The sequence below is a fragment of the Cavia porcellus genome, unplaced genomic scaffold, assembly GCF_034190915.1.
Source record: "Cavia porcellus strain 051 isolate PalLab524CR breed Dunkin Hartley unplaced genomic scaffold, mCavPor4.1 scaffold_21, whole genome shotgun sequence".
In the NCBI taxonomy this organism is placed as follows: domain Eukaryota; kingdom Metazoa; phylum Chordata; class Mammalia; order Rodentia; family Caviidae; genus Cavia; species Cavia porcellus.
In genome coordinates, this window is record NW_026947504.1 from 31,343,958 (window position 1) to 31,371,266 (window position 27,309).

Genomic DNA, 27,309 nt, shown 5'->3' on the forward strand with positions numbered 1-27,309 from the left:
AGAGTCCAGTGCCTAGATCACTGGGCACTGAGAATACAATTCTGAAGAACAATTGTTTTATGTTGCTGGCCATTCTGGAACATGGTGCTCTGTGGCTTTCTCTTTGAAGCAAATTCTTTTTGCTTTTGCAATTTTGAGTCTGCAAAGGGTGGAGACTTGCTTCTTTTTGTGATGCCTTCAGGCAATCTATTTTATCTCCCATTTTTTGTTTTGTTTTGTTTTGTTGTTTTTGTTTTTTGTTGTTTCAGAAATGAGAGTTTCTCAGCTCTATCTTTGCAATCCACAACTTTACTGGAGCTTCCTTTTTCAGCCAAACTCACAATGTTTTAAATCATCCTGCAGGACCCTTTGCTCTTGACTTATAATATAGATCTGGTTAAAATCTCCCAACAATAGCCATGCTACAGCCTCAACATTCAACTGTCTTGAAATTTCTTTTGCCAGATTTATTGGTCTCAATCTCAGGCAAAGTCTCTGGACACAAGCAAAATACTGACAAACTTTGTACTAAGCTATAACATATATCATCTGGAGTCTAACACCCACTGCATCCTTCCCAGCAGAGGTTTAGTATCCGTCCCACTGTGCAGTTGAGACCAAAATGTTGCTTAACTCATCACACAGCAGGCTTCTACATGTCAGTGTATTAGAACACTACCCACGCCTGGCCGGTAGGGACAGTGTGTCCTATGCAGTGGTCACCCTGAATTACCTAATTGGAGCAGATTTTTGACAGCTTTGTGGTTGTCATTCAATTCAGGTCCCTGCATATATTTCAGCAAGACAAAGCCATCCAATTTTGTACCAACACTAAAGCAAGACATCAAGAGAAACCTTCCTTGGTATTAGTGGGGACTTCTACACCTACCCAACAGTGGGAAGCACCATCATCCCTTGCCCCAAAAGGGCCCATGAGACCTCATTATTTGCCATTACCCCAATTAGACAATTCAAAAGTAAACAGGTGATCCAGATGCCTGTCACCTGCTGTAATCAACCATCTGTTCTCATTTTTGGTGTGAATCTCTGAAAGCAGCCTTTTGGCCCAGAATAAAACGCTGGTACCATATACACAAGGGGAAAAAAACAACTCTATTTGAGTGGGTCTGGGCTCAGAGAAGGCTTATTAAAGCTAGAGATAACCTCCAAAAAGTTACTTTGGAGGAGGGGAAAGGATAAGAGGGTAGTTCTTTGTCCAGAATATTAAGCAATATTCTGGAAGAGGTTTGGGAAAAAGCCATCCTTTGACAGAGTGGCTACTACTATTGGAGGCAGGCATGAGATCTTGATTGGCATGGACCCCAAGAGCAGATGAGAGGAGATTTGGCCAACTCTGGAGCAGAGAAGTACACCCAATGTGCAAAGCCCTTACACTTGGCTGCTGTGGGGGCTGTAAGAATTACTTGATGGGGTCCAACCCATTTCGGGAGCAAGGGAGTCTAATGATGCCCATATGTAAACCCAGTCCTCCTGTGTCAGGAGGGTTTGAATTCGTTAGACAGTGGGACAGGTTTTGGGATTTGAGTCTCAGTAAATGAGTCCCCGTTAGTTAGGGAATCAAGTAGGGGAATGAGAGGTGAAGGATTCTGGGCCAGCAAGACATTACAGTCCAATTATTCAAAGGATCTCAGTATAGCAGAGCTCTCACTTGAGGATGGCTAGTGGTAGGGGGTAGACTTATTGCTGTTGAGTTTGTGCAGTAAGTTTAGTTAGTCTGTTTTTTAAAAATCCTGTTCACCTTTTCTACTTTTCCCAGTGACAGAGTGTGATGAGAAATACAAAAGTGCCAGTTTACATTAAGAGATTTCGCCAGGTGTTGAGAAACCTGAGAGGTAAATTGTGACCCATTATCTGACTGCCGGCGATCCAGGAGCCTGAACTTCAGTTAGAAGGATGTTAGCTACAGTAGAACTCTTTTACTGGTTGTTGGGAAGATCTCTGTCCATCCGGAAATTTTATCTACCCAAACTAGTAGATAACACATTCTTTTAATGAGGGCGTAAGAGTAAAGCCAATTTGCCAATGTTCATGGACAAGTGGCCTCTCGCCTGGTGTGTGGGGAAAGGTAGGAGGCAGATGTTAGTCTGGAGGGAGGTTCATTGACAGTGGAGCAATCTTTTGGGTGGGGTTAGGTATATGTGTGTCTGTAAAACAAAATGGATACGGGAGAGAGATCCTGCATGACATGGGAACTCAGCTCAGCAAGGAGAGGCATGTGAGAGTGTGGGAGGACTAATTCTCTGTGTAAGGATCACCACAGCTTACGAAAGTGGCTTCTTTCTCCCAAGGCATTTATTCCTGCTCTTAATGTAGGCTGGAAAGACTGATAAAGGGAACCATGTCTAGGTAGAGAGAGGGGGCTCCAGGTCACCTTTTCAGCCAGAGACTATGGGAAATTATTTCTGGCTTTGCTCATAAGGGAAGGAGCTATTTGGGTGGGGCCACTTTCTAAACCAGATCATCTGGCATGTGGCACACCTCTTATCCCTTTGATGGCCCCTGCACGTCACTGCTACCTTGGCTGGAAGAAAGGCTACCTGGAATGGCCATGGATCAGCTCCCCACTTACAGTGAGCATCCCTTTGGCTGATAAAATATATAATCCTTTCTTACCAGATTTGTGCATTGGAAGGTAAGCTATTGTAGGCATACTTAGAATCAGGATGTTTGCTAACAGTCTCACTCTGTGCTAAAGTTAGCACTCTGGTTAACACAGTAAGCTTGGCATGTGTGCGGTGGTAGCATTTGGAAGGAGAGCGGCTTCCATCACTTCTCTGGAGGCAAAGCACATTCACTGTCATGACAACTCTCCACCATAGTATAAGCAGTCTGATAAGGAGATAGAGGCACTGCCATCAATAAACAAGTCAGAGACTCCTGGATATGGGTAGAGGTTAGTTAGATGGTGAAAAACTGATCAAGAAAGCCCACTGTCTCAGGGCAGAGATGGTCGTCAGTACTGAGCTGTGTGCCAGCTTCAGGCATTAGAACAGCAGAGTTTACAGGGAGCTAGAGTACAGCGTAAGACTTAAGTTCCGGAAAGAGAAGGGTTGGAAAGCCCTGTGGCTAACAGGTCTGGCAATCTATGAGAGGACCAAACGTGAAGAGGCCAGTGGAAAGTTATTTTCTGAGCTTTTGTGATTAGGAGGGCAGCAGTTGTCCAGTTTAAGGCCAAGCAGCCAGCTCTGGTTGTATGAGGAGTATAGAATCCCCTGTAGGTTGTGCTGAGTCCCGGGGCCTGAAGTCTTGTGGCATGGATACGGGTTGCTAGGATTCGGGAGGGGTAAATCAGGGCTTGGTTAGGGCCACTTCACTCATCAAAGGTGCACGTTAGCATCAGGTCCGGAATGAGGAGTTTTTAGGGTCGCCCTCCGAGGAGGCATCATAGAGTGGTTTGGCTGTGATGGCAACATTACAGATCCACAACCTTAAGCCCAAAAGAGAGAGGCCAGTGCCTTGGCACTTGGGGAAAGGTAGGGAGGGGATTGTGGGCTTCAGTCCTCTGTGGGTGGCGGGGGCAATATGGAGACCCAGGTACATCAGAGAGGACAAGCTGGGATTCGTGTCTAGACATCTCTAACCCCTGTCCGCTAGAAAGTTGAGGACAGTGATCAGAGCGTGGCTTATGTCCCTGTTGAAGCCACAGAGAAGGAGACCATCAATGCGTTGGAGGAGGACACTAGGGCTCAAACTAAGGTCGGAAAAGTCCATTTGGGGAGCTCATTCAAAGAGATGAGGACTGTCGCCTACTTCCTGTGGCAGCACTGTCCAGGTCAGCTGCCGGACAGAATGAGAACGAGGACTGGCCCAGGTAGAGGGATCTACATGAGCTGGAAAGAAGGCATCTCTGAGAAGTGCGGACTGAGAAGTGTGCTGTGTTAGGGCAGGGGGGTCCAGGACAGGTGACTGCACAGGCTGGGGAACACAGCATGGACGGGGCCACTGCAGTACTATCCTGCGGGCCTCTTACCCGTCTCCTAAGCTTTGTTCCTGCCCTACTCACTGTTCCTTAGGCCGGAGATCGCCATGATGTCTTTTTTTCTTATTATTATTTTTCTTTTTCTTTTTTTTTTTTTTCTTTTTTTGTCTTTTTCGTTTTTTTATCGGTACCAGGGATCGAACTCACGACCGCCTGCTTACAAGGCAGGCACTTATGCCGCTGAGCTAAATCCCCAGCCCCACCATGGTGTCTTTATGAACACTGGCTTCTTTGCCTCCAAATTAGTCTGAACTCCCCCAGTGAAAGAACAACTGGCTGCTGCTGGATTTGTACAGAGTTCATATTCACAGAATCCTTAACTCCCTACCAAAGAGAAATCTCTGCAAAGTAAAATACCTCTTTTATATCCACAGCTGTGAAAATTCTACCTGGTAAGATAAAATGCTTACTGCTCAGTTTCAAAAAGCCTTCTGTATTCTTTCCAGAGGAGGAAATCTGGTCAGTTTTGCTGTTTTAAAAACCTGAGAAGGATAAAACTTTACAAATAACTCCAAAACATCCATAGTAGGTATTTTAGGAAACTTCTAGAGAAATATAAAATCATACTGTTTAATTTTCCTAAGTACATTTATTATTAGACTTCAACTGTTTGAAATCTGTGATGTGTCACATGGTATACAGTACTAATTACCCCTCACTTCAGCCACAATCCCAGGAAGTTTTTCCACAAATACATCACAGTAATCACAGTCATGGAGGGGCAGTGACCTTCTGTGTAGGGTGGGCCCTTGGACATATCACCTAGTGACATCACTTCGTCTTGGCTTGTGGACCTGACCCTGTTACCATCGTGTCACACCCATTTACCCATCACATTTCCACATGGCTGTCCTAAGAATACTGCTGGGCATAGTAGCACACGTCTGCGATTTCAACATTTAGGAGCCTGAGGCAGGAGGAATATAACTTTGAGGTCAGCCTGGATTAAAGTGAGTTAAAGCCAGTCTGAACTATATAGCAAGACCCTGTCGCGAAAGCAAAAACAAACAAAAACTCTTAAGCATAAAATGGAAAGTTCTCCCTGGGTCTCTGGGTCTTCCTTTCTGAATGCTCTCAAGTCGTGTAAAATGTGGACTAAATAAAACTGCTATGCTCTGGTCTTCTTGACCTGTCTTCTGTTGAAGGAGTGTCAGCTGTGACCTTTCCGAGAGTGAGAAAAAAGAATCCCATTTTCTCTCCAGACACTAATAAATAGTCCTGCTGAGCTCATTTTGTTCTTAGAAGCAGACTCACCTTCCCTGGGACCTTCAAGGTTACCCTATTTTGCCTGAAATGGACAAGGCTTCTAAGAATTGCTTCTAAGAATTGGGTCCTCACTTTGTAGCCCAGGCTGGCCTCAGACTCACAGTGGTCCTCCTGCCTCAGCCTGTCAAGCGCTGGGCTTACAGGCGTGACACCACCACACCAGGATGCTTAGGTGTTCTTACTTCTTTTCCTTCTTTCCAGGCAGGAAACATGTAGGAAATCAGTGGAGAGGAAACTGGTGGGAAATCATTCTTTTCCAGGCAGCACAGAATTTTTCTGGCCTGTATTTTCCTGGTTCTGTTCTTATGTCTGGCCTAATCACAAGGACATTCTGATAAATTTTACAACCAAGCATCTGAGGCCAATCTCTGTCCTGTCTATGGACCTTAGCAATTCAGTGTTTTTCCAAAAGAAATTCTTTCATCTACTCTGTAATGCTTCTAAATTGAATAAATAAATCCTACACCAAATTTTATTCTGTTTCAGAACATGTATCAAATGGATGGGTTGTTCTTAAATCTGTCCCTTTTTATCCCAAATAAGTTTGTACTGTAAGTAAATACTGTAACAGTTTTGCTATAGGAAGAAATACAACTTCCGAGCTGGTAGATGTCAATGTGCCACATTCGTGGGCCCACAATATTGAGGAGCAAAGCTTCAAACCAAAAGAAGAGGAGGGAGAGTTTCCTGCTAATAAGGATGTCTAGGTGGTGTGCCGCATGGCGTGGCTCCGAAGGCCCTTTGTCTGGGGAGGTTTACACAGCAGTCACAATGTGGGGACAACATGGGTCAAATTGCAGCCAACACACAGGATTCCATGGACAGCCACTTAGCTACACTGACCCAGAGGGAAACAAGTCACATAGCATGGAAAAGGTGCATGGAAAGTGCAAAGGCGTTTTTGGGCAGAGAAAGGCACAGATGCTCTGGTCACCCACCTGGATGACTGATGCCTGTGTGGCCTGCTGGGCCAACAGGTACTGATTACAGTGTAATCTCAAGTTACTGCTCACCCTGTCCCGAGGCCCCACCTTCTTCAGATGCACCCCCAACCACTCTTCTGATGCCTGTGTTTTTGTGCAGACCTCCCTGAGAGCCCAGCCCGTCTCTGACTGTACGTTAATTTTTATCCAACATAACTGCCTATAATACTTTCATAAAGCCATTCTCCAATGGCATTTTCTTCTGGTGTGGCTTGCCATGCCATCAAATACCACGAAGATTAGGGCTGTCCAATACTTTCACTTTTACAGGATGCCACTTCCACAGACTCTCACTGAGAGGATGTTCTTTTCTTTACTACACATTATTCCTGTATTTATCGATGAATAATGCATAGCACATCAGAATTCATGAATTATTTAAAGTTTCTGATTCTCATTAATTATATCCTCTACATTTAACCATTTTTTGAAGGAGTGATGTCTTAGTTTTTTTTCTCATTGCTGAGACAAACTACCTGACACCCAAAGTTATAAAGGAAAAAAGGTTTATTTAAGGTCATAGTTTGTGGAGGTTTCAGTCCATAATCAGCTGGGTCCAAGGCAGGGTAGCTTGGCAGAGAGGTATCACAGAAGAAAAGCAGTTCCTGGTGGCGGAAGACAGCAAAAGCAAGCAAGAGAAAGGGGAACAAGCCTCTTTCAGTCCCTTATATTGTACCCAGTCTACCAGGATTAGGGCGGTGCCAATCCAGTCAGTGGACGGATCCAGCAATCACCCACCCTTAATCCCAGCATTGCACAGTGGATCAGCACACATTCTAGATTCAACAACCTCTGAAAAAATCCTATGACAGCATGAGGCTTTATGGGGACACCTAGACACAAACCATAACAGGTGGCTTTCTTTTTTTTGAGTCAGGATCTCACTGCAGTATGTTGTTCAGGCTGCCATTGAACTCCTGGGCTCAGGTGATCCTCCTGCTTCAGCCTGTCAACTAGCAAGGACTGTAGGTGCACTGCCACTATCCCCAGATCAAGGATGAATTTCTATTAGGAGTGTCTTTTCTTGGCTTCCTTTCTCCTTTCAGGTTGGAATCCCCCACAAGGAGCCTCAGCATGGACGCGCCGAGGGGCATTCATATCAATGCACGTGCTGGTCAGATCGAGGCCCTTTCTCAAATGGACATCATTTTTCAGAGCAGTGACGGGATGGTGAGTGTAACAGAGCGGTCCTGTTGTCTGTCCTGAGGTCCCTGCTGAGGACCCCACACAGGAAGGCATCCGCATGTGAAGTTCTGGTGGTTTGTGGGAGGCACTGTCCAAGGTATAGAACAGAAAACATCAAAAGGACAGCAAAAGTCTCTGTAGCCTCAAAAGAAGGGCCAAGAATTATTAGTTATTCTATATGAGATCTGCACAGCTTTCTTCAGTATTTGAGCTATCAAGGCACTGTTACTTTCAATAGTGAAAAATGCTAGGCTTTCAGATCTTACTGGGAACATCAGTTTTGCCATTTCCCCTGATCCCAGCTGTCTGGATGGCTGTTCATAGGAGTTATCTGAAAATAACACCCATCCTGTCATTGCCCAGAGTGCTGTGAAAACTGCCACAAAGCTACTTGTAAATAAAAGTGAGGAAGCCCAGGTTCTATTGCTAAATACCTATTTGCATTCTGGACTGCAGTCTGTCTCTTCATTTATCAATCAAGGAAGATACATGCTTAACTAGGTCACAGGGTCCTGGGACACTAATGTGACATTGGGAACGGTGCAGCTGAGATGCATGTAGATGTAGTATCCTCAAGCTGACCAACAGCGGCCACCCCAGGTATGTGGGTGGGACCTGCCAACAGCAGCCTGCAGGAGGGATGCGACAGGCACCTGGAGAAGCCAGTGCAGGATGTAACGTATGAGGCAATGATACAGTAGAAGGAGCGGAAAAGGCAGAAACAGGAATCGGCAATTTAGGAATCTCACTAGACTAATAAGTCATGTCACCACATGCTTAAAATGTATTACCTTCAAAAAACTTAAACAGATCTTAATTTTGAAAAGATGCTATCAACTTCAGTGAGTTAGACATCACTTTTATAAGTAGCACACAGCCAGTTCCGTGCATATAGCCAGTGTTACTTACTACTGGGAACTAATTCAAAGAGGCAGATGTCCAGCCTCTCACCAAATACTGTCCCACTGTTATACTTGTGTCCAGCTGTACCCCCCAAGCCTCATGCAGCCATAAGTGGGGCTTTTCAGAGACAGCTGCAGAAAACTTCCCATACGCACAATATACCTTCATTAGGATGTGTGACAGTATTTATTTCCTTTCAAAAAAAGGTTCCCCAGCCTGCATTTCAGTACAGCTAAGTAATATGACTAGAAAACCTAATCACTTTCCTTGTTCAGTACTTGAACTGGGTTTCGTCTGTCTATTCCTTCTAAGAGAAGGTGGCAAATACCTGAGCAACATTTAAAATCTAAGGACACAGGAGACGGCTGCTAAGGTGCATTTAATTGCCTCTCACAGGAAAATAAAACCACAAATAAAGCTGGGATACACTCTGATATCCACAGGGATGAATTTCTATTAAGATGAATTTATTGTTGTGGACTGTATGTTATCCTACTGGGAAGAGGATTTAGTAGGACGTCAGAATTTATCACAAGATAAATGTGTATCAGCGAAATTATTCTTTTTTAAATAACTCCAAGAAGCGCTTCAAAAGCATAGCATCATAAAACTGAGAAGCAATCCAGTTTATTGAACGCAATTGGCCAATTTTCCCAGCTGGACTAGCTCAGTGGGGAGATGAAAAAACTGGCTTCCCTGCAGTTTGCAGGAGGACTTGCCAAGCCTCTGTCTGTATGCAAAATAGGACTTGACTTTCAAAGAGTCAAGCAATTTAGACATGACTTAGGTCAGGTGCTTATGTCACTAGCTGTGGCAAGACACAAATTTTCAAGGAACACCTGAAGGGCACAATTTCCTGTTGATTTACTTCATACCTGCTTTACGTCTCATCTCTCACTTTCTCTCCAACAGCTCACACTGGATGCTGAGACCATACGTTTACCCAAGGTGGTGGAGGGGACTCAAGGTCGCTCCCGTAGCCCACAGGGACTCTATGAAATCTGCGTGTGTGCAGATGGGAAGCTGTACCTGTCTGCGGCCGGCGAGGGCACCACATGCCAGGAGCATAGTGAGGTCTGTCTCTGAACTGCTGCCCCTTCCGAGACCACCTGCTTCCTTCCTTCCAGGAGCCAGGACTGTGGTCTGGGGCCGTCATACCTGGGAGTCGCAGCCCCACCAAGACTGCGACTGGAGATGCAGGAGGACTCATTAGCCAGAGGAATCCCTGCAGAAAGTGTGCCTGGCAGAGTGCTCACACAGAACGTGTTACGTGGATATCAGGCACAGGACCTGAAGGAATGTCAGAAGGACATGCTGGTTTCAATGGATTCTGGTGACTTTTCCTATGCCCCCTCCCCATCCCACATGTCAACTGTCATGGAATGCCGAGTTGCACACGGATTGATTTAGGACAGTCATCCGTGGCTCCAACTCCATGCCAAGTGGGGCCAGTCAGTGCCACCACACCTCAACATCCAGGGTTTCGTGAGGCACAGTCACGTTTCACAAGAAAATGTTCAGATTTTTAAGAGAATTTAAGGTTCTGATTTTTAATATGTGTGTCAAGGAAATAAATTACACGAAATCAGCCATATGCAATAAAAAACAACCTACATTTTTCACAGAATTCAGTTTGAGTCTTACTTTCTTTAATCTTCACAACTCATGTAGTGTTTGCTCCTAATTTACTGGTGATAGACTCAGGCCAAGTCTCAAGGTCACCAGTAACTACTGATGCTTACCAAAAATATGATCTTAAATTTGCATAGCTTTCACTTGGAAAAACTTTGATACTGTGTCTCCTTCACCTCAAACACTAAAATATAAGAACTGCATAGCTGGGCTACAGTTAAGCTGACAGATGAAGACCCTGAAACCCAAAGGGCGTTTTACCTAGATCAGACAGCGCGGAAGTGGAGGGGTTTCCGCCAGGCTGAATGCAGCTACTCAGGAGATGCTCGCTGTTGATGCAAACAGGCTCCTTTCCTGTGGGCCACTCACTCCCTCACTCTGGAAAACGCAGCCACCCCGGAAGCGGTGCGTTTGCTTGTTTTATTATAACCAGTTCTTACAGTTCCCAAAACGCTAAAGACATAGTAAGACCAAGAGCACTGCAACTCTCTAATTGTAGGCTTTGTATCACAAGTTCAAGTTTACTTTCTAGTCTCAGAATTGAGAAGTTAGAAAAGTAAACTTTAGTTCTAGTGCTGCTTTTATAAGGTGCTCTCTTAACACCCTAACTCCCTGAGTTTTAAATTGCTATTATACAACATAGGAAACCAGAAAGTAAAAACAGCGCTTCCTGAGCACTCACCGCTAACTGGAACGCGCCTAAGTTTCACGGGGGCTGGGTACTTTTAATTATAAATTGACATCCACTTTTTCCATTTAGCGAAGTGCTGAATTTTAAAATTAATGACTGACTTTCCCACTGCAACATGCCTGCCACACGACTGTTATCTTCTTACTTCCGTTTGTGTAAAACAAACATCTCCAAGCCTGACTTAGCTAACACAGCATCACTGAACATTTATAAATTCGCTTGGCTTTCCAAAAAAGGTTTAGATGATGATGAGGTCGAGAAAATGATCAAGAAGGAAGTATGATGAATGCAGAGGCTGGAACATTTTGAATAAAATTACAAATCTGATGCACTGTGAAAGTTGTAGATCGCTGCATTCTCTAAAGTAATAAGAACTTTATCCTTCATTAGGAAGGATGAAAAAATTAGACACACTGTGCAGTGTAAATTTTGAGGGAAGTTCCAAGGTCATGATGATGAACTTCATCTAATGAGACACACAGACCGCTACTCTTAAAGGGTCACACACTGAGGAATGCTGGTATTTTAAGCATTCAAAAACAAGCACTTATTTCCTTTCAAATTTATGAACCCACTGGGAAGATACGAGTCAAAAAGATGAAGATGTGGGAATTTACTAGTAAACAGTTGAGTCTGCAGCAAGCTAGTTGAGTGCTTCACAGTGGGACACAGCACGGCTTCTGGGCTAGGAAGGAACTGCGGCTTCCACGGCTTCCTCCTCAGAGCAGGACGGACAGACACCGGCTTCTGCAGGCCACCAACTTTTCTTTATTAAAAGGGTGGCGTCCCATTTGTGGAGGCCTTCTCTGAGGAAGAGTAAGTGAGGTGGCAGACTTCTGAGAGGGCTGCACTCCGACACTGAGGGTTTATGTGGCGTCACTTTTTTGTCCACTGAGCACTTCTTACACAGCTTTGGCAGCCTGCTGCATGCTTAAAATTCCCCCTCAACACCGCTGCAGCAGAGAAGTCAGACACTGCCTTCTTTCTGCCAACCACAAGTGAGCCTGCCGGGCCCTGCTCACCCAAAGCGCCCTGGAACTGAGGGACGTGCTGCCAGAGCGCCTTCTTAGTGGCAGGGCTCTGTCCTCAGCGCACAGAGGGTCTCTTTAATAGAAGCCAACAGACAACTATTTCTACACATTATGACTACAGATGTCACTACAGGAAGAAGCAGAGTCCACCCACCCCAAGTGGGACCTGTGAAAAACTGCTCGTTATTTTGTTGAACATTAACACAACACTTTGCCCCAATCACTCTGGGCTCCTCCGCACTCCTTTTTGCCCCCACCCCTGCTGGGTCAACTAAGAGCAGTGTGTAGGGCTTTCACCCATCCTGGACCCCCAGGGGAGGACACGGCCCCTGCCCTTCTCACCTCAGTGTGACTCTGGAGCACCTATTTCAGGCACCCAGTGTCCGCCGTCTTTAAACATTGAACGAAAAATATGAAGAAAATGTAGAAAATCATAGAACATATATATTAGTTCCCGGCAAAAATTCCTTACTCTCTTTTTCAAAGTCTACAAACATATGAAAAATTAAAATTTCAAATATATCTGCTGTAAATCAATGGTGACAGAGGCTGGCCTGAATTTGCATCAGGAGTGTGGACGTTCAAAGACTTTTACTGTAGACCTGTGTTTGCTGAGTGCAGCTTAACCCCTGTAACCGTGTTTCATTAGGAATGTATACACCTCCATGTTAATGCTGTAAAATCAAACTCACAAAAACATTGAACCCAAGCGTTTCACAGAAGGGAGTGTGAACCTGAGTTTTTAAAGAATCTAGAAAAATAAATTCAATTAGATCAACTGTCATCAAGACCAGGCAAGGCTTTCTCCATAAATTTAAATAATGAAAAGCAAACACACGTTAAATGCTGAATATGAGATCCAAAGTAGCAAGCTCTTTTATTTATTTTTCTTTATTTGGTGTTTTGAAAGAATCTCACTACATAATTCAGGCTGGTCTTGAATTCATGGCAATCCTCCTGCCTCAGCCTCCCATGTGCTACCACTCCTGGCTGCACTTTTTAAATAAAGCTAAAATCCTAGCATTTGGGTAGCCCTAGAACAAAGAACTTGTAGACCTGGTCTGCTTAACATTGAAGATTTGTATCATAGGTATAAAAATGACTTTTGTATCAGTTGAGGCTCAAGTGTGAATAAGCCTCAAATATTCAAGCTATCCCTTGAGGCAAAGAAATGCAATTCCTGATATTTCCAATACACACACACACACACACACACACACACACCAATACATGCACATGAAAAATAAACACAATAAAAAGTTTGATTTCCAATGAATTATCACAGGAAATTCCAGTTATAACCAATTCATATGTACATTTTGCTTTATTAAAATTATGGCACTTAATATAACAGCAGAAATAATTACATGATTTCACATCCAAAAGCAAAACAAGTCTGAAGCCACATTCCTTATTACCATTAGAAGTAAAAAAGTTTAACATGGTCTGTAAGCCCTTAATTGCATAAAATATTATATTTAGCATCATTTACAGCCACTTATATAAACTAATTATTACTCCTTTATTTTGACATTCTGCAAAGGAAACTAAGTAAGTATGGCAGGACATTTGAATATGATGAAAATTAAATGTGACTTCTGAATCTTTCATGAGGAAAACACAAGCTAATAGTCCCATTTTCATAAACTATTGGAAATTACCCTGATAACTTGATTAACAAGTTTTAATGTTTTTAAAGTAAAGTCCCAAAAGCTCCACTAAGTGCCATTATTGAAGTTTTTTTTTAACTACAGCACCTTTAGACACAAAAGATTGTATCCTGTTCAACCATACTATATAAATTAGGACAACTGTGGAAAACACGTACACGCAAACATAAAGCAAATGACCTAACTGTTGATAAATGTCTTTTGGAAAGCAGATTTTTAGAAACAATATTAACGTCTGGTAATGAGATCTGCCATTATGCTGCCTTCCACATGTTATCTTATGACACAGAAAGCTTGTAAACATAAGAGATAAAACACTGAAGATGTGCTGCACACTCAGTGCACTCCAAGTGCTACCTTTAGACTCCTCATCAAGTAACAGGATTAAAATTCTGTACCATTCTTAATGTACCAAGTAAGATGCAAAACTGCAGCAAATTCATGATCAGACCCAGCTGATAAGACAATGCATCCAAGAGGATTTGCTTTAAACAAATAATAGAATCCCAATGACTGAATTCCCCTTACAGTTCAAACCAATGATATGTCCAGTGTTTCATTAACTCCTTCAAAAATACCTTTAAACATAAAATTAATTTCATTCTACCTAGAGACATGTTTTGATGCTCACCTAACAAACTGCTAAGCTTTGGTATGTAAAGTGCAGTTCAGTAATGTGCCATCACATCCTTCCATTACACCTACCACTTCTGCTCATCACGACCAGCTTTAAGGTGATTCTCCTTCGGCTTCAGTTAAGGTTTTCTGTTGGTATTCACATTGGTAACAACTCCAGAAGGCGTTCAGAAAAACTGACAGTGTGCTTCACAACTCCTAGGTAGCTGGCGATGAAGCCTAATGAAGTACAACAGTTCACATTTGTGCTACAACACCTCCGAGACCCGGCTCCGTCTCGGCCTTTGCTTTCACACCTTTTGTTGTATGAAATTTTCAAGCTTTATTATGATGCAGGCCGTACACTCCATCACTCTCATCGCAACCTCCGAGGTGAACCTGTCATTGGGGATCTGCGGAAAAGGAAGCAGGTCGGGGTATCTGGTTTTCAAGCTGTCCACGCCGTAGGCTTCCAGCGTGTGGACGTCATTCGTCAGCCCTTCGAGCTGCTGGCTGTACTCCTCTATCTTCTGTGCCAGTGCAGCCGGTTTTACGTCCTTGTCAGACTTCCCCCTCACGGCGTAGTCAGCTGCGATCAAGGCTAGTTTGGTGGAGAGGTAACACTTAAAGCACACCCACTCGTTGGCGTTTTTATGGAGGTCATTCCTGGCCGCTGAGAAGTTTGCTCTGGCCTGTCTTAACCACCTCCGTGCTTCGACTGGATTCCCAACTGACTTGAACGTGGGAGGCACAAAGAACCTCTGTGAGTACGTCTGTCCGGCTGAAGGAGGGCATTTTTCTTTATTCTGCTGTTGCCTTTCAGATTTGTGGCTCGTTGCTTCTTGGTTCCAGGAAGTATAAAACCTTTGGAAAGAATACTTGTCTGACTGAAATCGAGATGCTGAGGTTGAAAATGGTCGTCTGGAGGCTCTGTCTGCATTTTGATCTAGAAAAGCCTGTTTTTCTAATCTGCTGATTTCATTCTGCAAATGTTTAAACACTTCATTAGCAATGTCATGGTTCTCTGGGTTCTTGTCAGGGTGCCACTTCAAATATAACCGTCTGATAATCTTTTTTCGTTCTGATTCTGGAAGCTTCCAAGCTTGCTCCACCACTGAAGTCACTTCTTTTAAGATTTCTGGTAAAGAGTTAACTTTCAGCTTTTTGGGGGAGTGATGCTTTGAGGAGGAGGTCTTGTGGCCCTCTCTACCTGAGAAAAGGGGAGGAATGCTTCTCAGACCAGGGGCGAGGAACTCTGTGGGGCTGGTAGGTGTGGAAGGTGCACTGTCTCTGCTTTGTGAGCTCTCATCGGGCCTTGAAAACTTATACAGGTCAAGAGAGCTGACTATTTTATACTCACTGTAGCCAATATCGATCTGATATATCTTTCCAAGAAAACTAGAATTGTCAGCGTCTTCCCTCTCGACCTCCTGTACAATGATTGCATATGTGTACGTTGGCTGATATGATCCATAGATGTCACCACCTTCGGCATCCACGAGGTACCCCACGTACTCTCCCGGATAGAAGACATTCATGGGGTCCATCAGCAGAGTGTAGTGAATCTCTGCAGGTATCGGTGTGCCCGGCATTGGGAGCTCCAGCTTTGATGGCTCTGAAGAGTCGTACTTCACTCCTAAGCTGTCAAGCTTCTCACTGATCCTGTAAATATCATTGCACCCCAGCATGGCAATTAAATAGGAAGTGTCTGATATCAAATTGTCAGTTGCCGATTTAAGCGTCATTGCTAATGCTAAAAGGAAATTAATGTCTTTACTGTCTGAATGTTGAATGTACAGCAAGATGACTGCATTACCGAATCTCTTCAGAAAAGCAAAAGTTTCACTTCTGCTGTGGGGAATGGGATTAAAACCTTTAACTCTTAATGTCGTTTGAAGCTTTTCAAAACAGGACACTTTTAATCCCTCTCTTAGAGCCTTACAAAGTCTTATGGCTTTCTCTTCATTGGCTAGGAAAGCATTATCATTTTCATGTTTCATAATCCTAATCAGCCCAGTGATGAACTGTTCAGAAGATAAGAGTAACTGTAATCTCCCCTGAAGAGAACACAATGCCCCGAACTGGCAAACTTTGGGCGTTTCTTCATCTAACTGTTCTTCAAGTATACTGCTCAGGAGACGAGGTCTCAGCTTTTGAGGAAAGAGCATTATCAATTTAGTATGAAATCCGTGGTCCTTCCCCAAGTAGCACTGGCTAAGATCAACTAACATCTGCACCCCAATATTTCCTTGAATCCTGCTTTTATAATGGGGCGCATCATCAAAGACCAAGATACTCGACTTCACCAACCTGCCATCCTGGCTAGGAAGGTACAGGGCAAGGTCTCGAACATTCTCAAGATCACTCCTTACCTTGACAGAGTCATTCTGCAGACTCCTGAACAGACCAGAAACTACTCTCTTCACTGTCCGCATTTCATTAGGATCTAATTGTTTTCCTTCAGAGTTTTTGAATATGCGGCTCAACACTTCAACATACTGCTTTGTTGAAATAACATCCTCAGTACCTAAGTGTTTGAACAACTGGTGAAATGTGCCAAGCTCTAAAGGCAGCTTGTACAAATAAGGTTTAAAATCAGATTCATTTTCCAGGTTTATCACTACCTCCTCAGGTTTCAGAAGTTTCCAGCCATCTTCTACCATCACGAAAGCAATCCCCCGTAGCTGAAAACGAAACTCTCTTTTGTCTGCGCTGAGAAACTCATATATGCTTCGTAAGACCTTTGCTCTAGTTTTCACCATTTCTTCATCCAATGTTGTGATGTTGCATACATTTCTGCAGTTATTGATGACTTTATCGAGAGGGGGATCGAGGTTAACATTAAGCATATTTAAAACTTGCTCGAGCTGTTCTTGTGGGCCAAGCTCACTACCTTCCTGCTCTTTGATACTCAGAGGTGTGGCTTTCTCTGGAAGAATAGGGCAAGATGTCCATAGTAGCTGGAGAACATCACACTGCTTGAATTTTGGGTTTACTTGTGCTCCGTTGAACTTTATAAGAGGAAGTGTTCCATTTACTTCTTGATATTGAGGATGAAATCGAATGTATTCGGCAGGGGCCCTCTCAGGACACAAGAATGGTATTAAAGACAGTTCTTTCAGAAAATTTCCAGATAATAAGTCTGTTCGTTCTTGGAATATATGCTGGAGAAGGATGTCGACGGTATTTTGTAATGTTTCTTTAGACCAGTTTTCTGTATTAGCTCTCATACTGATTTCCTTAGCAAACTGTAACAACTGCTGCTGAGAAAGTATGTATTTTAGTCCAATGTTTCTTAAGAATTCCACCCAGGATGTCATAAATGCAGCCTGGTTTTTAGGTTTTATTAGCTGTTCCAATTTTTTAAAGAAGTCCTTAGGAATGAACAATTTTTCAGGGAGCATGACTTCAAAGACTCGCACAGTTCTGTCATAGAAATGTTTTGCCTGCTTTAGTCGGCCGTTGGCATCATGGATAATCAATAAACTTTCTAGTTTTTCAAAAAGTTGCTCCTTAATCTCTGATACTTCCTCAATACTTGATAATCTATTCTTAAGATAGATCAAGTGCTCTAATTTTGCATCGTAAGAGAGATTTTCAATTTTCGGTAAGAGGTGTTTCAAATACACCTCCAGGTCATCCACAGGTACACAACCGAGCACCTCATACAATTCTTTCAAATGTATTTTTTCTCCAAGAAATGCAGCAGATGACGACTGAGTCCATTTTTCGACGTCAGCTGAGGGTATACTTTTTGTTAGCACATAGCAGGTTCCAAATTTGGCAATGCTCATGTAGCGGCCACTGATGGATTTGTAGCATGGAAGCGACTTCAAAATTTTTATGTCATCTTGAGACATCAAGTGATCCAAATTGCAGTTGAAATACATCAAAAGTGCTTCAAAGTCACTCTCTACCAGTTTTTCAGTCCTAAACATTGAAGTCTGGACCATGTAATGCACAGCCTTTAAAATGCTTGTGGGGCTCTCTATGTTGGCTGTGTGACATGACAACAGGGGAACAAATGTGCTGTCTTTGGAGCAGATTTTGTTCAAAGCAAGCTGAATACAGCCAGCTTTCATCAGAGCGTGAAAAACTTTATCACTCTGGGCATTTGGAAAAACTGCAATGTGCATAAGACTTAGAGGAAGCAAGACGTCGCCTTCAGGAACCACAAGCTGATTGGCTGACACAGTAAACTTTGTTCCTGGAAGCAAGGCCCAGTCTTTTAGAGTCTCAACTACCACCTCAAACATGGGTTTTGTTTCCTCCTGATCTTCTTTCACACCTACAGATTCACTGATAAAATGCCACGCATTCTTAAGCCAAGATTCACTTGCAAAATTATCCTTCCACTTGGTACAATTTTTGGTCTTATATTCACGAGGCAACACAGAGGCTAACAAGTCAGCAAAGCTGGAAATGTCAAACACTTTGGCAACTTTACAGTTCAACAAAATGTTACTGTATTTCAAATATAATGTATTCATAAACAAGTCTTTGCGAGATGGAATCAATTCATGGTATGTTGTCAGAAATTTAGACCGTTTGGCATCAAAAGTTTGCAAAACACTATCCAATGTAATGAGAAGGGGTAGCCCCTCAACTTCAATCTCATTTTCTTCTGCATCTTTAAAGCAGTAATCAACTAGCAGTTTTAAACTATGAAAAAGCTTTAGGTTAGTCTGCTGAAGGCGACACGGCAGCTTCCCAATGATGCAGCTAGTGTCAGGAGACGAGAATGTCATCAGAAAGGCCCTGACGTCCGCAGGCGTCACGTAGCTAACAGGGATGTCTGCGTCTATGAGGCAGTGGTACAGATTGGCAGTCTCATCACAGTTATAGACCAAGTTAAAGCCAATCTCTAGAAGGAGGTGCTTCAGCCGATACACGTTCTCTGCTACTGTTTTACGGGTTGTGATATTATAATCTGCGTTTTTAAGATGCTGTAATTCATCCTGTAGTAAATTGTCAAAAAAAGGCCTAGTTTTACTTGAAGTAGACATATTGATCCAAGTTATTATGACCGCAGAGTGCAAGTCAGAGCCATCAATATTTGGAGCCCGAACAACAGGTAAAAGACGTTTCATTTCCTCATGAATACAACTGTAAAGTGCTTTCACTAAGCAATATAAATCTGGCTGTAAATCAAGTCTGTTAACTGGGAAAAAAGACAAAAACTTCTTTAAGGTGTCCTTTACTACATGAATAGGCGTGTTCTGTAAAACTGATAATGTTGGGTCAGAACCAGGGAAATACCGTTTTTTTAACTGGACCAGTAGTTCGACATAGGCAGGAGCTATCAGTGCTGTCATTAAACTGTTATTCCAGTCACTTCGCACGCCAACCCCGTTGTCATCACGCCATAGGTTTCTTCGGGCGGAATCGAGCGCGAAGTGGCCGTTCACGTGGAATGGCAGCCCCGTCTCCAGGGACAGGGGCAGAAAGCAGAAGGCTCTGTGGGGCTTTTTATAATTGTGGGTGATGCAGGCAGCTACTCCTCCACGGGGGAAGAGAGTAATGTCTTGGTTCTTGTGCGCTGAAATCACACTCTTAGACACTTTGTCCATACTTGAAAAGCCTGACCTATTACAAATCAGCCAGGTGGTGAGGTTTCCCTCCGAGTCCTCGGTGTCCATGGTGTAGGTTACCTGCTGAACAGGTATGTCTTTGAGCTGCCTCTTCTTAGTAACACTGTCAATTACAGATGCATGGAACTGTTTCCTCTTCAACCTGTCTCCATCAGTGATTTTGCCCTTCACGGAGTACAATACATTCAGGGCTCCTGTGCCTTTATCGATTTCACAAATAGAAATTTTTTCCATGTGATTAAGAAACATTAGAAGTTCTGCCCCATCTGAGTGCAGTTTGTCTAAAAGATTCTGGACCATTCTGTCTGATGATGGAACTGAAGAAATTTCTGAAACTTTTGCCATTTCTGCATTACGAAGAGGAAACCTAAACATTGTGCAATTATCCAGCTTAAAGTGGGTTCCCAGGTAAAGATCAAGAACGTCTGAGAACTGTGTTCTGAAGTCTGCATCCAAATCGCGAAACATGCGCCCAGGGCTGACGGACGTGGCTCCCGGTGCATACCTGGCGTGAGGGTCAAAGATGCACAGGATGTCATTGCCAGAAATGAAAGAGGGGCAGTCTGTGATGTGGTACACCGAGTTGAATCCTATTCCATACTGCCCCGTTTTACAAGGATTGCCTTCTTTGGTACCTTTGCCAAGATTCTGAATCCCCCTGACATCATCCTCGGTGAAAGGCTGGTTGTTATACACACAGAGTGCTGGCCCTTGCAAAGGGGCCCACTTGTCATCAAATATTCTGTCAACAGGATGCTGTCTAGGGTCAAACACAAAGCAGATTTCCGTGGCCTTCGCATCATCAGCGTTTTGAAGAAGTTCTTTCAACATCTCCTTTTCTGAAGGATAGGCATTCAGGATGCTCTTAATTCTGCTAGTCAGTTTTTCCTTCTGCCCAAATTCTGTGCCAAGTGTCGTAAAGCAGATGTTGGACGCATATCTTTCCAAGGCTTTATGTCGCTTGGGGATTGCTCCCAACTTCACAGCTACTTCCCTGGGTATGTCAGCATGACAGTATTTCACAGCGGTATCCTTCACTTTTATCCAGGGACAATCATTGTAGCACAAAGATTTAGCAGGGAGAAGCATAAGATTAGTATCTGGCAATAATATTTTGCCATAATTTTTCTCACAAAATTCTTGTTTCTTTTCTCTAATGAGATTCCATATCCCTTCACTGATTATTCGTCGGCAAAGCTGGAAATTCTCTTCTGTTATTTGTTTCATTCCTCTTTCTTGATTAATAGATTCCAAAACTAGGGCAAAATCTTCAACTGTAAATGACTGCCTCACACCCACACTTTCAAAGAGTTCACGGAAATTATTTTTATATTTATTAGGTAACTGATAAAGGTATGGGGCTGCTTCAAAATTCAAATGAAAAGAAACTTTTTCTGAGTCAACATACGTATTTTCAACTAGAATGAAGCTAAAAGGTTTCAACTTTTCTGTAATTGATATCTTAGCTGGTTCATTTTGCATCATTGCTTCATGAAGGTATTTGTAGCAAGCATTGGTGATGTTTTCCTGGTACAGTGTAATTCCATCTTCAACTGATTTTGCAACTTCTTTCAACTGGCTTACAACCAGATCAAGTGTTGGCTTCTTCAGTAATCCCAAAAACTCTTTAACAGCTAGTGAAACTGAACCACAACCTCGGAAGGAATGGGAATTTTCATTCAGAATTGGGTGCAACAGACACACTATGTCCTGATGTTCAGCTGTATACAGATCCGCTGCTGCAAACATGGTTTCAGGCTTAAAGCTGTTACCTTTCCACTCTAAAGAAAAGCCAGCTGGCTTTGTTAAAAATGGAAGGAAGGGGATTGTTTGATATTTTGCAGCAAAGTCCTTTGCTCTAGGATCCCTTATTTTTAGTTTCTCATCAATAAGACTTAATAGGATACTACTTCTTAGACAAGCAGCAAGATGATCACTTTTGTTAATTTCAGCTACTGACTCTGCACGTTCCAGCATGTCATCCCATAAAATATCATCTTTTGCCATACCTAACTGAACTAGTTTAATCAAAATAATGGGATTGAGGTAATCCTGAGTAGAGCCATAAGGGAACCGTCCATCTTTAGTATCAAATAACTTCGCAACTCGTCCTTCAGGGTGGATCAATCTTGATGGTAAAACCAAAGGATGCTGCTCCAAAGAGCAAGGAATACATGGAGTAACCCGAAGGATTCCTGAGAATTCATCTATTTTCTCATTTAGCACAAAATTCATTAAAGGGTCTCTAAGACTTGCTTCAATTTCTTGTATATTCGGAAAAAACACTTCTGAAAAAAACTGTTTCTCTGAAAATGTATTTTCAAGCAGTATCTGTTTGCAGCCAGCTTCTTCAAACCCTAATTTTACTGAAGAAGGAAGTTCTACAGCACATAAGTTTTTGGACCCAGTCTTTTTGAGGTATTTCAGAAATATCTTGAAAGCTGCTGGACCCACATCTTTTCTCTTAAGTATTGAGTCATCTAGAAACCTTACATTCTTCATGGAAACCCAAGTGGATCCATCAGAGAAGACTCTAGTCAAGTCTTTACCTTTTCCGTGAGCTATATCTTCATAAAATCCCTGACAAATCACAGAAAAGTCATCGTGAACTACGTCAGGATCGGGCCATGCTGCATAGTAAGTATAACCAGTCAGCTCCCCGCTGGAGGCCAGGTCACGTAAGACACTGAGGGCCTGCAAGTAGGCCTTCACAATCACATGTCTCATAAACGTGGTATTCCAGCGCCCTTTCGTGTCTGTCTTCCAGATTTCCTTCCTGTTTGAGGTAACGGCAAAACACCCATTGATGTGAACAGGCAAGCCTGTTTTTATTCGTAGAGGTAAGTAGCAAAATACTTCTCCAATGTGTGGTTTCACTGTCCACTTCTGGTCCTGGGTTTCAGATAGCAGAACTCCCACGGCTCCACAAGGAACCAGCCCCAGTCTTCGTCCACTCTCGCTCAGGGAAAACTTGAGAGCTTCTCCTATATCCATGCAGGAGCATATAAGCCACGTGGTAGAATCCAGCGTTTTCTGTGGCAACTCATCTGATGGCTTTTTTAATTGGCCAGACTTAGCCATTTCAAAGAGAGTAGCGGGGTCATCATCTGGACCTCTGAACAGGGGTGACTGTAAGTCAGCAATCCTTCTGAACACATGGTGAAACTCTTCGACCGTGATCTGAAGAATGCAAGATGCCCTTGGTGCATCTGTGGGAAGCTTTTTGTTGCTGCCACTGCAAGCCTTCATGAACTTAGCGGCTTCTTTTAATACACTCAGGACAGGTGCGTTCAGTGCTTTGGAAGAACAGGATTTTTTTTTAATTATGATTGTATCTTGTGCTAAGCTAGGATCAGTTTCCTCAATCTTTAAGTACTTCAAATACATTGAATTCACACTCTGAGTGAAAAGGATAAGTCTGTGTCCACAGAGACTGAATTCATCCACAAGGGAGTAAATATCTGCTGTATTATAGCAGGTGCTGCTAACTTCGCTGACCTTCGCTTCCTGCTGAGTCCTAAAGGACAGTCGGAAAAGAGTTCCATTATAGCTGTAAGGAGCTTCTACAGTCAAAGGCAACTGACAGCCAAACACATTTATAAATGGTTTGAACTGATTAGGGAATTTCCTCAGTCTTTTCTGTTGTTTACTCCAATTGATTTTGATCCCAGGATTAGATTTGTCTTTAATATGTTTGCTGATATGGTTTATGTTTGGATCAAACATTATCATGAATTCTCGGCTCATAATGATGGGAATATCAGTGATATGGTACACAGAATTAAACCCAAGACCAAATTTTCCAACTTTGTCAACTTCTGCCCTTTTTAAAGACTCTCCTAACCTAGTTATGTTGACAAAATCTGAATCTGAGAATTCCGAATTATTGAAGGACCACAAAGCAGGTCCGTGGCACGCTGCCATCCCTGGGTCTAGGAGATTCTCTCTTATGTCCATATTTCTTCTCATATCGATCATGAAACTGCACTCCGTTGCATCTGCATCATCGGCGTTCTGAAGCAGTTCTTTAAAAATATCGGACACTGAGGGGTATTCCTCCAGAATATTTTTAATTCTTACAGTAAGTGGCTCTCTTTGCCCTGACTGCTCAAACCCCATGTTTTCAGGATTAATCAGTCTGGTACTAAGGCATGGGACTTTCAGCCATTCTGCAGTTTTCATGGGTATGTCCTCGTGCACCAGAATGATTGGTTCCACAGAGTCTTCAAGTAAGTCGTTGAGGTCATCAACTTTGATATCACAGTAACAGCATTCATGAATCGGTTTCATTATAAGTTTAGAAGGATTTTTGCTGTGATATATAGGAACTGGTGTATTGGGGCTCGCTGGGATTTGATTACTATATAACCACCTGATAATATTCAACATAAGATGCAGATTTTGCTTGCTTTCTTGTTCACTGAGGTCTTCATCACTTTTGAGATATATCTTTTGAATGACCATGGAAATATGATCTGATGTCAACTCCTCTATTGAGCCACAGACTTTAAACAGTTGGTGAAATTTCGCCATGGTTTTAGGCACATTATGCAAATAAGGCTGAAGATCCAGATCATGCATTGGTTTTATCACAGCTTGGGCAAGAGGACAAAACTTTTTGCCAGTCCAAACCCATGGATATTTTAAAGCCCTAAAAGAATCTTTCCCTTCATTCAAATGATCATGCATGAATCCATAAATTTCAAGCAAAATATGTTGAAACTGATAGTAATCTTCATCACTAAATGTTTTTGAAGTATACCAATCAACAACAATTTTAAAGTGTTTTAAAACAGCACTGATGCTAGGTTTTGTGAAAATACCTAACGCTTTTTCCAGGTTTACATGGACAGTTTCAACAAGAGGAAGTGAGGAGCCCACTAGAACCGCATGGACCACATCACACATGTCTGGTGGTGCACAGAGATTACAGAGATCTCCTTTCCAGACCAAAGAACCTGGGTAGTTTGGAGGCCTCTCCTTGCACGCTGGAACCCACTTTATTTTCTTCAGGGTTGTCTTTCCTTCAGAGGATTGCAGGAGTGCATGATTCTTATTTAAAACCAGTAGGAGTGTTTTGGCTTTCTTCAGAACATCTTCATCTGGACCAGAAGTGGCCTGTAAGGTTTCAATTTTTTTTGCCACTTGCACAACGTCTTTCTCTTTAAGACTGGTTTCATTTTTTAAACCAATTTGTCTCAAAGAGTGAAGAATATCTGGTGAGGTAAAAACTGAGGGTGGGAAACAGCTTTCTTCTTCACTATAAAAGAGATCTTTTAGTACTTCTACATCAGGATCAAAGAGTTCACTGGCTGATACTATCCGTTCCTGTGAAATCTGAATGAATTTTAATGGCATTAACCAATCAAGCACACTTGGATTCTCATTTTTAAGAGAGGAAAGATTTTCAAGGATCCATAACATTAGCTGTGTTACCTCATCATGTGAATAAAATGCATTTTCAAGATCTTTTAGAACGAGCTTCAAGCAGTTGGTGGTCTTTAGTTTCTCAATTTTCAACATATTTGCCAAGCGAATTGTAGCTTCATCACTGCTATCTATTACTGAAATAGAAAGTCGCAGATTTGCTGGAAGCTTGGCCGTATGGTGCAAGACCTTACAACCCTTCAATTTTGTGTAAGATGAAACTCCCTGATCAGACGAGTGGTTGATTCGTTTGAATACTGTCAATTCTTGAATTATTCTTTTCTCTTTTTCACTGACATCAGGTAGACTGGCCAAGAATTTCCTCAGAGCATCTTTGTGTGTTGGAAGCAGGGAAGCTATCTGATTACATAATTTCTGCAGCGGTATCTTCTCCATTATCTGCAGGACAGCACTTGGCAATGGTGGATGGATGTATTTCTTAATGAGTGGGTGCTGAATGCAGGCATCTAATTTTTTCAAGACAATCCCTCCAAGTTTTTGCACAATATCTGCTAAAAACTCTGGAAGCTGTGTTTCAGTTTCATCATCTAAAATGACTAATGACGGAATCCTGAGTCTAATGAGTTCCACACACGTCTGACATTCATCCAGTGTAGTTTTAGGGATAAGTGGCATCTCATCAAATAGAGTCAAGTCCTCGGAAAAATGTATGTAGAGGTTTTTCCAAACCATCTTAAGCCATGAAACAGATGGGTAATTTCTGTCTTCACTGAATGGATACCACTGAACAATCAATTCTCTGCCAGGCCAGAATGCATTCAGTACTTCCTTAATAAGACGTGCAAAGCGTTCTGGATTGAGAAGCTGCAGCTGAGTGCACGGTCTTCCTGAAATCACACACAGAAATGTTACACACACATGCAGTTCTATGGTAACAGCCTATTGTCACAGACACCACAGCATCAGAAAGCTGCCTCAGAAGTTTAACATTCATCTCAATTAGACTAAAATGAATTTTAAATAACAATACAGGATTTATACATAAACATAATAAACTATGAGAAAACATTCTCTCTAGAAAGTAATTTTTGAATTAAATATATAAAATATATCAAATGTATTTTAAAAAGTATCCTCTTAATTTCTCCAAATAGAATCAACATGAAAAACATTTTAAGGCTTATGTAGTTCATAAATAAAAGTACCAAAGGAACTGTAGTTAAGTTCACATAAGTACCTTCTCATTTAGAGAAAAATTTGGTAACCCATCCCAATGTGAGTACCCTTTTGTGTCAGCTCATGTTCCCAAGGGCCACCTGGCTGCACGCAGGGATGGGAAGAAGCGTGTGAAGTCGGGCTGGAGCCTGAGCCTCTGTCTTGGTGACTAAAACTTCCTGAGGCAGCAAGGAGCAGCAAGGAGACCCACAGTTTCCTTTCAGCACTAACCCATGAGTGCTTCAGGTGGCATTTAGTCTGTCTAAACTTGAACTCTCAACTGAAAACACAGTGGGGGCAGGGTTCTAACTACAAAGACTGCTGTACAGTCTGGCTAAGTCAGTATGGCTCAGGAGCTTAGCCATAACTCTCCCAGCACCCAGTTACTCACTATTACTTATTAAACTGCTTCTGTAGGTCCTGGGATTCTATAGAAATGCTTCAGGGGTAAACAAAGGGAGCAAGGGGGAAGCTGTTGCAAATGCAGGGCCCACCTCCCACTGGAACAACTCTACAACTCAACCTTTACCAGCTAGAGACAAGGAAGCATTTTGTTCTGTTCTGTTTTGTTTTGTTTGTGGTAGGGTAGGTTGCTGCTTTTAACCACTGGTCTGGAAATTACCATTTTCTAAGTGCATTATGTGCTCCACAGTACTTGTAGTATCAGTAGGAACAAAAGAAGGAAAACAACCCTGCAAACATACAGGTATGTATGTGCTTATACAGGGCATTAGAAAGTTTCCCAGATTCAATTCTGTGGAAACTAACATTCAATATTTGGCCTATGTATGTATGACTTCTAGACCTTAGAAGAACAACTCTGGACAAATTATAAAATGAGGCAATTTAGCCCTTGCACTTTTGTGTAACATTATTTTTTAACCAAGGAAGAATAACTTTATTTCAAACACTTCTCATCAGGAAGATAACTTTACCTTCTACAAAGAAAGTATCTCTCATGTCATGGTAAGACATTTCAAACTACTGCCACAGAGATTTAAGCAAGAGCAGATTTCTGAAATTAGGAAGGTGTTAATAGTACTCAGATTCAAAACATTTTTACTTTCTACACTGTGTGATTTAGGGTAATTCAAGAAGTACTACTTTAAAACCATTATTAGATCATTATCATCAGTGTAGGTTCTTTGGTCTATGTACCA

General features: G+C 42.4%; 2 protein-coding genes across 9 annotated transcripts in view; one reads left to right on the top strand and one right to left on the bottom strand.

Moving 5' to 3' along the window:
* Sgcg (sarcoglycan gamma) overlaps positions 1–9,943 on the top strand; it is a 124,302-nt gene extending 114,359 nt beyond the window's left edge. For 5 of the 6 annotated variants that reach the window (XM_003477395.5, XM_013140961.3, XM_013140957.2 and 2 more), the window contains 2 exons: positions 7,275–7,398; positions 9,229–9,943. In XM_003477395.5, coding sequence (XP_003477443.2) covers positions 7,275–7,398; positions 9,229–9,402 — 298 coding nt within the window. In that variant the 3' untranslated portion in view covers positions 9,403–9,943. Of the gene's footprint in view, positions 1–5,446; positions 7,251–7,274; positions 7,399–9,228 lie in introns of those variants that run through there. The other variant, XM_063232514.1, reaches the window with a different exon arrangement.
* A 3,022-nt stretch (positions 9,944–12,965) lies between these two features.
* Sacs (sacsin molecular chaperone) overlaps positions 12,966–27,309 on the bottom strand; it is an 83,794-nt gene continuing 69,450 nt past the window's right edge. For all 3 annotated transcript variants that reach the window (XM_063232511.1, XM_063232513.1, XM_063232512.1), the window contains one exon: positions 12,966–25,821. In XM_063232511.1, the coding sequence (XP_063088581.1) occupies positions 14,267–25,821 (11,555 nt within the window). In that variant the 3' untranslated portion in view covers positions 12,966–14,266. The remainder of the gene's footprint in view (positions 25,822–27,309) is intronic.